This window comes from Phaseolus vulgaris, chromosome 1 (assembly GCF_000499845.2).
Source record: "Phaseolus vulgaris cultivar G19833 chromosome 1, P. vulgaris v2.0, whole genome shotgun sequence".
NCBI classification, from domain to species: domain Eukaryota; kingdom Viridiplantae; phylum Streptophyta; class Magnoliopsida; order Fabales; family Fabaceae; genus Phaseolus; species Phaseolus vulgaris.
Window position 1 is genome coordinate 36,838,472 of NC_023759.2, and position 13,297 is coordinate 36,851,768.

Sequence of the window (13,297 nt, forward strand, 5' to 3'; positions counted from 1 at the left end):
AATTTTTATTTTTTTTTGTAAAAACTCATTTCTTTATTCATTAATTATATTTATAACTATTTTAAACATTAAAAATATTTTTTTTTTTTTAATGCATTCAAAATTAAAATTATCATTTTTTAAAATTTATTATTATTATTTTACTTTTGAAATGGTGCTATAGATAGGGAAATAAAAACAAAATGGTGTTGGATAGAAAAATAAAAACAAAAGGGTGTTAGATGGGGAAAAAAAAGTGTAAATAGTGTTATATGAGAAATTAAGTCGTTTTACTCCTTTTTAAAATGACTTACGGATTGCTGTTTCCAAAATATTTCCAGAACATATTTTCTGGAACATATTTTATTAATTATGAATTTACCAATCTAGAAATCAAAAAACTGTATTTTGGAAAAGATATTCTGGAATGATTTTTTGTCTCCCGGATCCTATTATAGAAATACTCTTTCCTTACAGAACCCTTATTTTGGAAACACTTTTTACTTACGAAACTCCTACTACAGAATTACATAAAATTGTGAAAGGGTAATTTCGGTATTTTAAAGAATGTAGGGGTGCAGGAAGAAAAATGTAGGAATGCAGAAAGAAACTTCCTTGTTTTTTTTGCTGCCATTTATGCATCGGCCTGATCCACACAAGTATTTATTTTTATTTTTTTCAGTTTTGCACAAAACTTTGATTTCATTTTTTTTTCATCGGCTTGACTGACAATACTATGCTCATTTTTTTGTTTGCCAAGTCGACGCATGGAGGCATTTCTGGTACATTTGCGTTTGTTCGGTCGACAGTATTGTTGATGATATTGCGTCCATTTATACGTCAGTTAGATCGACGATATTCACATTTGTCTCACGTTGGTTAGACCGACGTAACTTGGGTCGTTAGAGCTAACTGACACAAAATGGACTTTGTTTCCGCACTATTTTCTTTCGCTGATGGTCAACAAGTCCATTTTCATTGATTGTGTATGTTTTTTTTGACGAAATATATTGTTTTTCTTGTAATGAACAAAGTCTTAACTTTACATGAAAGTTAGTGTTACTTGTCAAACATATAAAAAAAAGTCCATCACTTTAGAAAATAAAAATGGGACAAAATACATAAATAAAATACCCATATTATAGAAATACACTAAATATTAAAACTCATGAATTGACATTCAGTTGCTAATTAATATATTAATGACTTGCTTTACTGAAAAATAAATCCTAAAAACATGTACTCCTTTTAAAAATAATTGGATCCCTCCCTCAATAAAAAAAATATAATGATAGATGTAATAATTCAACAGTTAAATACCAATCAATGTAAAATATATATACCTGGAATACAAACAGATCTCCTTTCCCTTAAATATTACCCATCCAATAAAATTACACAAAAAAAGTTAGGCAAAAAAAAGTTAGGTAGCTAGCTAGTGAAACTCCCAATACCATTTAATCGTGTCTATTATATGTTTGTGAATGAGAAAAAGTAAAGTAACTCATGACAAGGAGTGAATGAAGATAAGAAATATAGTATTAGTAACTTACTATCAATGAATATTATAATAAGTTAGTGTTCGTAAAGCTAGTAAAAGATAAATCACCAGTCCAGAAAACCATAATTGATAAAAAAAAGTTGGTAATTTCACCAAAGTTTTGAAAGTGAACAATGACGCATATCTTTAAATTTGATTAAGTATGTGAACATCAGTTCACCAAACAATTGAAGGTTAGCAAGATGGCAATTACACTTGCAAGAGATGAGGAATAATATGTATTTTAACAATAGTTTAATTTATTAGAAGATAATAGAAACTCTATAGTTCCAGTATATTAAATTGTAAATCGTTTTTTATCTAAAGAAAATAAAACGAATAAGGTGATTTGATTAAAAAAAATTCAAGTGGTTTTGGGGGATGAAAACAAGTTGGTATCTGTTTAGTGTGGGTCATAGGGTTAAGATAAGCTGAGATTTGGAAGGTGGAGACAAGTTATTAACCACAACAACTAGAAATTAGTGACTAATTTTTACAATCATTATTTGTTTTATGGGAAACTGCAATGACACAAAGATCCAGCAAAAACATTAAAGCAAAGTTACTCAATTCACACTTACAAAAACAATCAAAGGGGGAAGTACATATACTTAGAAGAAGAAACAAGTAATTATGAAAAGAGTAGTCCCAAAATTTGATATGTTATTTTTAATTTCTAAAATTTCATAATTTTGTTTGAATTATATGAAGAGAAAAAATAGTTACAATAAAAGAAAATATAATAGTTAATAAATAATTCACTTAAAGTTATATTAAAAAATTAAATGGTTTTCTTTATTATTATAAACATAGATGGAGTATATCATTCAAAATTACTATTAATGGATTTTATCCAAATTTGTCTCTTAGTTTCCTTTTTACAAAATTAATTGAAATAAAAAATATAAATCCTATTTAATATTCTCTCATATCATGGAACATGTTAGCTTAAAAAGGAGATCTCAAATTCTTTTTTTATGCTTTTGAGATGACTTTATACTTATAAACGCTTAACTAAATAAAAGGCCAACTTTTATTTCTTAAATCACATATTGTAAATTGAAAGCTAGGGATAAAGAGAACTTCAATTACTTGACTTCTCATATTCTCAAAAGCACAAGTTAATTGGACTAAAATCTCAAACGGTAAACATCAATGAAAAAAATTCACAAAATACATTTATTAGCAAATTTAATTTGAACTTCATTAATAAGTAAATCAACTGATTTGTGTCAAGAAAACAACAATAACATGAACACAAAATAGTTTTATAAACAACACAAATATTAATTTGAGAATTTTAAAATGAACTATTTAAAAACATAAAATACTAATTTGAGAATTTTAAAACTCTCTTTGATGCAAACAAGCCAACAAGGAGATGACCAAGGATGTACATTACCACTCATATTATGAGAAGTCATCTCATTAATCAAGTGAAGACCTCACCAAGGAACTAGCATATCTCACTAGAGGGGGAAATAGACACAAATCAGAGAATTAAATGTTCTTCCTTCTGGTTTTCTTAAGAATAAAACAAGTTGTAAATAATTTGGGCTCTCTTTAAAGGTCTAAATAGCAGGATATGATAGAATAGACGCTTTTAGCAAAAATAGGAGTGCTCATAGCGAAATGGGCTTGATCCAAGCCCACATTTTCAAGACAAGACACTTATAATTAGGATTTGACCTTAGTCAACCCTCCTAGGCTGCCCCTCCCTTATTTCCCATCCTACCCTTGCCCTTCTTGAACACCAAGGAACCCATTCCTATAAATAGGGTGCCTTACTCCATGTATCACATGTTAATTTTGAAGAGAAAAGTTACTCTGCACAAATTGTGTGAGGTTTGAATCCTCTTAGCTAGGTCTTATCTTGAGTGGTGTGAGACTCTCAAGTGGCGGCCCTTCACTCATCTTGGTGGCTATCACACCCTAAGTGGCGTGAATCCCTCTCACAATCACTCCATAAGCTACTCTTTTTCCACTCTTTTCATTTCATTTCCATTTCATAAATGTCTTTATCTTAAATTCTTACTCTTGGTTTTTGCTTTTGTTATATGCTTTTGATTCATCATTTGGTTTGGCCATGACCACCATTAATGTTTACCGTATTGCTATTTCCATTCTACATTGCATTTCATCGATTACTTAGTGTTGATTTTCATCATTGTCTTTGTGAAGTGAACATTCATATTTACTGTTCCTTCCGGTTGACCAAATTCGTCTTCGTGCGTCTACGTCACTCTCACGTCCAGAATCCTTGCGCTCGCACGTGCTTTCCCTTTGGTTGAATGCCTGAAAAAACAAAGACAAAGGGCGCCCTAGAGGCCATTTGCACTCCAACGCTCAAGCCAATCTTAGGGCTAGGGAACACCAAAACTCTTTACGTAAAACTGTAACTGTGTGTGTTAAGTGGCGCAAATGAATAACGTACCTTGCCAAGTTTGTTACTTCCCTTTATATAGATTGAAAACTAGGGTTTCCACTGTTTCCATTACCCGAAATAGGTTTCCTGAGGGGGTGGGCCCCAACGCCACAACTACCCACTCTTAGGATAACCTAGCGCGTGGGGTTCCCTAACTGGAGTGCAACCTCTGACAAGATGACCACCTGGATGCCTCCTCGTGCACCTGATCTCTGTGGTCACACGTCTTGGTAGTGCCCTAGCTGTTCACGTGCCATGCATGCAGCTCACTGCTGGAACGTGACCCTCACAGGTTGTATCCTTTCCAGTGCTCTATACTTGTGTTACGCCTAAACGCGTCATCAACTCCACACACATGGACTCTCGTGACCTAGGCTTCTCCCCTACTGATAACTGGTGTGTGGTCTGGGATCCACCTCTCGTGGCCCAGCTCTGCTGTTCGAGTCCCCGATGTCCGACCTCTCCACACTGCCTAGTGGCACGTCAGTACATCTTGATGACCGATGTCTGACCACTCTTTGGTTCCTTAGCGCACGTGCCTCGGGAGACACTGACCCACGCCGCTCGTGAGACCCCGCTTACGTGGCCCCACATTATTAGTGGTCAACGACGCCCGAATACTGGCCGGTACACTTAACCATTTGGTTAAGTTCGTGTTCAATGGGAATCTTCCTTAGATTTCACTATAAAATTGCTAAAATCCCAACTCTAAGTAGAGTGCCCCATAAAATGGAACCTTAAAAAAATCAACTTACACCACTCTTAATCTATTTAATGTTTTAATTAAAACATTCAAAAATAAACCTTGCAAAAGATATGAAATACTTCAGACTTAAACTCAATCCGTTGACTTAACACCAAAAGATAAACAACCAAAAGTAACATTTAACCTTAAACAGTGAAAATTGACTCAGAGAGACTTAAGCTCTATTTCGTGACCTGTCACAAGACTGTACGGGTATAATGGACATGGAAGGCCAATCCCCACAAACACAATATAACAACTACTTTGTGCTCTTTCACCAAGAACATGGCCGAATATTTTGTCTTCGAAATTGCTGAATCACTGCTAGGGAAGCTTGCATCTAATCTTTATGAAGAAGTTTCTCGAGCCTTTGATCTGTATGAGGATGTGCAAGGTCTGAGAGACACCCTGTTAATTGTAAAAGGCGTGCTGTTGGACGCTGAGGAGAAGAAGGAGAAGAAGCATGGGTTGCGTGAATGGCTCAGGCAGATTCAAAACGTTTGCCTAGATGCTGAAGATGTGTTGGATGGATTTGAGAGCCAAAGCCTGAGAAAACAAGTTCTCAAAGCTTCAGGCAGCACAAGGATGAAGGTAGACCACTTCTTTTCTTCATCTAATTCTCTTGTTTTCCGTTTTAGGATGGCTAGGAAAATAAAAAATGTTAGGCGTAGATTGGATAAGATAGCAGCTGATGGGAGCAAGTTTGGTCTTGAGAGGATTGATATTGATCACAGCCGTCTGCAAAGGAGAGAAATGACTTACTCTCATGTTGATGATTCAAGGGTTATAGGAAGGGACAAGAATAGGGAAGAAATTATGAAGCTTTTGATGCAACCTCACCTTCATGGTGATGGTTATGGAGATCAAAGTGTTTGTGTTATTCCCATAGTAGGTATTGGAGGGTTGGGAAAGACCACACTAGCAAAGTTGGTGTTCAATGATAAGAGAATGGATGATCTTTTCCCGTTGAAGATGTGGGTGTGTATTTCTGATGACTTTGACATAAGACAGATAATTGTTAAAATCATCAACTCTGCTTCTGATCCAACCATTTCTGTTGTTCCTCAAGAAAGCATTGACAATTTAGATATTGAGCAGTTACAAAGTCGTCTTAGACACAAACTTTCTTGCCAGAAGTATCTACTAGTCTTGGATGATGTATGGAATGAGGATCGTGCAAAATGGATAGAGTTGAAAGATTTAATTAAAGTTGGTGCAATTGGAAGCAAAATCATAGTGACAACACGGAGTATTTCAATTGCTTACATGATGGGGACTGTCCCCTCGTATGTTTTAGAAGGTCTTTCTGCGGAGAATTGCTTATCTCTGTTTCTCAAATGGGCATTTAGGGAAGGTGAAGAAAAAGAACACCCAAATCTAGTGGAAATTGGAAAAGAAATAGTGAAAAAGTGCGGAGGGGTTCCACTAGCACTGAAAACTTCAGGAAGTTCCCTGTTCTCAGTTTTTGATTTAGAAAGATGGGAAAATATGAGAGACCATGAGCTATGGAACCTAAAACAACAGAAAGATGACATTTTACCTTCCCTAAAGTTGAGCTATGATCAAATGCCATCCTATTTGAGGCACTGTTTTGCTTTCTTTTCTCTTTATCCTAAAGATTTTGGCTTTACCAGTGCTGAAATGGCTAACTTTTGGGTCACACTTGGATTACTTCGATCAGCATTTGGAAGTCAGCAGATAGAGAATGTTGGAAAACTATATATATATGAGTTATATTCAAGATCATTTCTGGAGGACTTTGAGGACTTTGGCTCACATTACTATTTTAAACTACATGATTTGGTACATGATCTTTCGCTGTATGTTGCGAAAGAGGAGTTTCTAGTGGTGAACTCCCATGCTCGCAAAATACCTGAGCAAGTAAGGCATATATCAGTCGTTGAAAATGACTCACTAAGCCATACTTTGTTCCCCAAGTTCAGAGGTGTGAGAACTATAATATTTCCCGTTGATGGAGTGGGTGTTGGCAGTGAATATCTTTTGGAAACATGGATAAAAAGATACAAATACTTACGTCATTTAGATTTAAGTGATTCCTCTTTTGAGACACTTCCTAATTCAATTGCTAAATTGGAGCATCTGCGAGCTCTCAGTCTTGATAATAATTGCAGCATAAAAAGACTTCCTAATTCTTTTTGCAAACTCCAAAACTTACAAATTTTGTCTTTAAGAAGATGCTTGGGCCTTGAAACATTGCCTAAACGATTAGGGATGTTAATCAGCCTCCGAAAATTGTATATAACCACAAAACAGTCTATGTTGTCAGAGGATGAATTTGCAAGCTTGAACAGTCTTCATTCTTTGATATTTGAATACTGTGACAATTTGAAGTTTTTGTTCCGAGGAGCACAGGCACAACTCCCATCCCTTGAAGTTTTGATGATTCAATCATGTGGGAACCTAGAGTCCTTACCTCTTCATCTTCTCCCTAAACTTGAGGTTCTGATTGTAACAAGGTGCGTGATGCTAAATCTGTCCTTGATCAGCGAAAGACCAATCCAAAGATTGATGATTAAAAATTTGTATATTGAGCAATGTCCACGGCTACATACATTGCCTCAATGGATTCAAGGAGCCTCCAACACTTTGAGAACATTTTCAATTTTAAATTGTCATTGTCTGGAAATGCTTCCTGAGTGGCTTAACACAATGACTCATCTTAAGATTCTCCATATTGTTAACTGTCCTCAGTTGTTGCATCTCCCAAGTGACATGCATCGTCTACGAGCCCTTGAAGATTTGATCATAGATGGTTGCCCTGAATTGGGTCGAAAATGTGAACCAGAGTCTGGTGAGTACTGGTCTTTTATCGCTCACATCAAATGTGTTTCCATTGGAGAAACAAAGAAAAGGAAACTCCTTTTTCAAATGCTTTCACGGCTGCGCTTGAACTGCACTAAGTAAAATTGAAATGATGCACACCGTGGGAGCTGCAATTTAAATTCTGATCATGTATGAAATCATCTAACATTAATATTATTTTGTGGCCATCTTAACATATCTTTTAATCAATAATCAATAATCACGACTACACTTTTATAGCTGGTATCTTTAATATTTCCATAATCAAATTGAGATAAAAGATATGGGTTAGCTGGATTTTTTGTTGTGCATGTTTCTCCGTTAATATGAATCTTCTCCTTGATAAAAAAAAATGTGATTAAAATGAAAGTTAAAGGTAAAGTTTGTGTTGATATATTATAAAAATTAGTCCTACTTTCAATACACACTAGTGGAGAAAATCTCTTAAATGGTTACTCACAATTGTAGTTGTACCGTCCCGATAAATGGCTAGGAATTAAGCTGAGCTACCTGGGTCTCCATACCGACCGAGAGGCTAATCAGAGTCCGTCCAAATCACGCTATAAATGCTAAATGCAGTATTCCTGATTATGTTATAAATGCTAAATGCAGTATTCCTGATTACACTATAAATGATGACGCAATATTCCTGATTACGCAATAAATATTCCCTGATTATATCACATAAACCTTAATCCCTTATCATATTACATAAATGCTCCAGTTATATTACATGATATTCATATTTTATGTAGAGTTATCATAATATGACACATTGATGCCTAGAGGAATCAGAGCAAAAAATCCAAGCCCATGAAGCTTATAAATAGACAACCACCCACAGGGAGTATCTCAACTTGCATCTTTGCAATATATCTCACTATATACATTAATATTTTGTGCTCTTACTGACTTGAGCGTCAGAGTATAATCGTAGGTGGAACCCCCTTCGTCCCCAGGAGATCTGTTCGCTAAAGCCTGGAGGCAGTTACCAGCACCTCATCCAGTTGGTCGACCGAGCACCAGAAGGGAACCCAAGGAGAGCTCATTCGTACTCCGACCGACTTCGAGTCGACGAGAAAGTAGTTATAAGGCACATCTAGATGACGATTATTTTGACCAACCATCAACTGATAAGTTCCAATGTGTAGTTTTTATGATTGAGAAAATTGAACACTTTGGAACTTAATTGTTGCTTAATGTTAGAAAATTACCTTAATATGATAATAATTGAATACGATTATATATTTTGAACCAAGAAACAAATGAAGAAATTTAATCTCAATTTTTGTGTAAATTGCAGATGAATATGAAGCATTGAAAGAAAGAAAGCAAAAACTTAATTGGATCACAAGAAGATTTAGCTCAAGCTACAGGATTTATCTCAAACTACAAGATTTAGCTCAAGCTAAAATTATCCAGATTTGATTAATGGTGCAGTACTAATCTAGCTTAGGCTAGAATTTCTAGCTCAAGCTAAAAAAGCACCAAAAGATCTAGCTTGAGCTAAATTGACTCACTTGAGCTAAAGTTCATTATATAAATTTTGAAACAGCTAAAATAGAGGCGGTGAAAAAAGATTAGATTTTTATAGATAGAGGTTAGTGAGAGAAAAAGAAGAGAACTCTATTCTAGAAGAAGAATTTGCTCAGATCAGCCCTTCTTATGCATATCAGATCAAGAATGAAGATTGGAGGAGCTGTCATGAGTGGCTAAGTGCTTTCTAACTTGGGATTGAATGTAATCTACTCTGTTCAAATGTATTCTTGGTGATATATATATATATATATATATATATATATAATATTTTCTTTTCTACTTGTTCTTGGCATTTTCGTTTCATGCTTATTGCTTGATTCTATCTGATCAATGGGGTCTTGATTTTGATCCTTAAATTTAACTGGAAAGTACTTTTAAGGATCTGAAATAGACGAAAATACTTGATAACTTGTAATGCTAGGAATAAATTTCAAGTTATTAATTGCATCATAATTATGTTCATAAAGTTGGATGATTTGTTAGATATATGTATTTGGGAAATTATCTTATGAATTTCATCTGTGAGGAATCAAGGTGAATGACTTTAAATTAAGCATTAAGTAGTTTTGAGTATTATATATTGTATTATTCCAAATAGAAATGACCGAGATAGACGCAATTCAATCCCAAGTATCTTTATCTATATTTGATAAGTTAATTTTGTTACGTCTTGAATCAAATCTTAAACCTTTAAGTTACTTCTTGTGAAATCTTTAATTTGGTTATGAACAAAATTCTCAAAATTATTTTATACATTTGATGAGTTTTATAACAGAACTTCATAATTAGAATTGTTCCCTGTGGGTTCAACATTCGTACTTTGAAGAGTACTATATTACAGTTGATTCGGTACACTTGTCGGGAAAAATCAACAGGTTTTTGGCGCTTTTGTCGGGGAACAATTTCTTTTAAGAATTTCTGAAGTATAACTTATTAAGTATTGTGAATAGTTTGTTTTCTTTGTGAATAAACACTTGTTTAGATCTTATTCTTTTATCCTGTGCTAATCCTTGCTTGAGTTGTCTTAGATATATGCTATTAAGAGGACAGGTTCCTGAAGATCAATTGGAATTTGACATAGAAATTGAGAAGATAACTAGAAGAAATCAGAGCAAGAAGAGAAAAGAAAAAAAGAAGCAAGGATAAGCAAAAGGAAAATCTTCCAACACTCTCAACTCACACAATCAAATAGAGTTCCAAATGGCTGATAATAGACAAAATCCACCTAGAAGGACATTGGGAGACTATGCCAGGCAACAAGGACTGAGACATTTCTCCAGCATAATCATACCTCCTGCAAACAAATCATTAGGAATGAAGCCAACTTTTCTTAGCTTAATCAACACTCATAAATTTACTAGAATGGATCACAAAGACCCTTATACTCATCTATCCACATTCTATGAGTTGGTGAGAACCATGGGCTTCGAGGAAAATGATATTGAATATGTTTATCTGTGTCTATTACCTTTTGAGTTGTTCTGTCGGATCGGTCCCTCAAGACCTTTGGTCTTTACCCGAACCTGATGAAAAAAATGGGATCACATCTTATGAACTTGTTGAGAATAATTCCGATCTAGTTCATGGCCTATATTAAAAGTTATTAGTAGAATATATTTTAACCGAAAGATAAGTGTGCGTGCTAATGTGGTTGTTAGGCTACGTAAATACATGCATACATTTGTTGGTTAAAAATATAAAGTTGTTAAATAAGAGAAGCACCGTAAGTAAGGGAGCACACGTAAACAACATATTTTCCTGCTGTTAGCACCTGAAGATAAGTGGTGCCCGTTAGCAGGTGGCTTTTCTGTTATTATTTTATGCTTTCAGTAGAAATAAGATTCTCATGAGAGAAAGTTGTTACAAGAGTAGTTATAAAAGGGGATAGAGTCCCCCGGTAAAGGTACGCTATTTTTGAATAGTAGACTAAACTGAATACTACTTTTATTTCGTATGCTCTCACTGACTTGATCGTTGGAGCGTGATCTGTTGAAGATGGATGTTGCTCCCTTCAAGACAATGTGTTTGATGAATTCTTTTGTATTTTGCTTTGTTGTTTGAGTTTGGTGTTAGGGGTTGTCTTGTGTTTAGATTAGAGGTTGTTTAAAGTGAGTTTTTTGCTGCATGACCCACCTCTTAACCCTTAACCATGTGATAAGAGCAAGCACGATGTTTTCTATAAATGTTTTTCACATGCTTTGCCAAAATATGCTTTACTGCACAGAAAATGAATCTGTTCTTTCTTAAATGAATAGATTTTTTCTTAAACTGATGTTTTGTTAAGAGTTTTTGATAACCTTGCTTTGTACATCATGTATTTTGACTTAGTCTTCATGTTATCAAAACGACTGTGTTTCATCTGTTCAAATATCTCTAGTTATCTTTTTGAAAATGAATCTGTTCTTGCTTAAATGAATAGATTCTTTTTAAACTGGTGTTTGGTTCTTAAAAGGTTTTTCACATCTTTATCTTTGCACCAAGTAGATTGGCTAAGTCCCTTATGACTAAGCTGCAACCTTTCAGAAACTCTATTTGCCTTTGAAAATAAATCTATTCTTTTTACTTTCAATATGTTCATTTTATAACTGCTTTAACTGTTTTTTAAAAGTTTGTTATAAAATGTTTCTTATAAAAGGAAAGTTGGTTCTGACTTAAAAGCAGTTGTTGAGAAAACGTTTTAACAACAGAGATTAAGAGATTTCAGAGAATTAGCACGTATTCTTGAAATATTTTTCAAATTAGAAAGTGTGCTTGTTCTTGCTTGGTTCTAAAGCTTGGTTAGAGGTGTTGTCACAGTGCATGCAATCTGTTCTACTGGTCTAAGTCAGATTTCTGCATTCTCTTTCCAGGTGTATTCATTTCATCTTTCAATTCTTTGTAAAGTGTGTTTGTAAGACTCTTCTTTATAGGGTTTCTTGAAGAGTTGTGTGTGTTGAAATAGTGTTTTTCAGCAATATGTGCCATGTTCTTGTAGGGTTCAAGAACAATGGTTGTGTAATTGTTTTGAACTGTTTTTTAGTGGATTTCACCTTGGATTAGGTGAAACTAGATGTAGCTCATTTGAGTGAACCAGTATAATTGTGGTGTGTTAATTTATTTCTTAATCCCTACGCTCAATAACTGTTGCATAAGCTGATCCGTCAAGAAATAAATCTATTCAATTAAAATTGAATCTGTTCATTCTGGGTTAGTTTATACTGTTCTTGTTTTCTGGAAAACCATCTGAATATCTTGTGTAAATCTGAGAGTACTGTTGGAAATAATTGAAGTGTTGGATGCTATGTAAATCAACTCAATCAATTGGCAAGTGTTATTCAAGTGGGTGTTTTTAATATTCAAGAATTGTGTACAAATTCAACTCTCTGATTTTCTTCAGCTGAAATTAATGCGATCTTTGCTTGTTGATCAATTCATTTAATATTAGGAACTCACATCTCTGAATTACTGTTTCATTAATATAAGCAGAAAAATAAATTTGTTCATATCAAAATAAATAGATTCCTTTACTCTGTCCTATAATAAAACTGAATCTGATTGAAATTTTTAAAAGCTCAATTCACCCCCCCCTTTTGAACTTAGACATTATTGAACCCAACATGATCAACAGGTAGAACTCCATCTGTTTCAACGGAGCCACGTTCCAATGCAATCTAGAAGACGTAAGACAAATTTCCAAAGGAGACAGGTTAGAAGCAGAGCTCTCACAGAGTCAAGCAGCGAGAAAGTCAAGCGGCGAGAACATTTGGCTCCCACTGTGGGGCCCGATAAAATCTAATCCCATCCACGTTTGTGTTTGAAGCTTTCGAATAACATGAGAAACACAAGGCAAGGACTTGCGAGACCTGTGGGATTTGAAGGAAGTGAGGTCCCCTCTTTACAACAGCTCATGGAGACCGTAAGAGCTCTCTAGGAAGCTAACGAGCAGTACAGGCTGGAACAAGAGCGGATCCAGCAAGAGGTTAAAGCAGAGCAAGAGAGGTTAATGGCACAAGCTAAAGTCGAGCAAGAGAGGCTCATTACAGAAGCTCGGAGAGCAGGTGCTTAGGCAAGATCAACTGATGGCGGAGATAGATGTTTTACGAGCAAACGCTAAGAAATTGCGCAAGACCAACGAGAATTTGTGCAAGAGTCTACAACAATGTGAACAACGCTCCGCAAGAGAGCTAGGTTTGAATGTGCCCCTAAGAGCTCGTCCCAAGCCCCTAAGCAATGTCCACGGCTACAGAGATTGCCTTAATGTATTCAA

The 13,297-nt window shown here is 35.0% G+C and overlaps 1 protein-coding gene across 1 annotated transcript; it reads left to right on the top strand.

The window, feature by feature from the left end:
- The first annotated feature begins 4,918 nt into the window (after positions 1-4,918).
- On the top strand, positions 4,919-7,743 carry LOC137814049 (putative disease resistance protein RGA3). The gene has a single exon (XM_068616583.1). The coding sequence runs from the start codon at positions 4,975-4,977 to the stop codon at positions 7,612-7,614; it is 2,640 nt and encodes an 879-aa protein (XP_068472684.1). The 5' UTR covers positions 4,919-4,974; the 3' UTR covers positions 7,615-7,743.
- Positions 7,744-13,297: the final 5,554 nt, after the last annotated feature.

What these genes read in the sequence shown, in the direction of transcription:
- LOC137814049 (XM_068616583.1), top strand. Translation starts at nt 4,975, where the DNA reads ATGGCCGAATATTTTGTCTTCGAAATTGCTGAATCACTGCTAGGGAAG.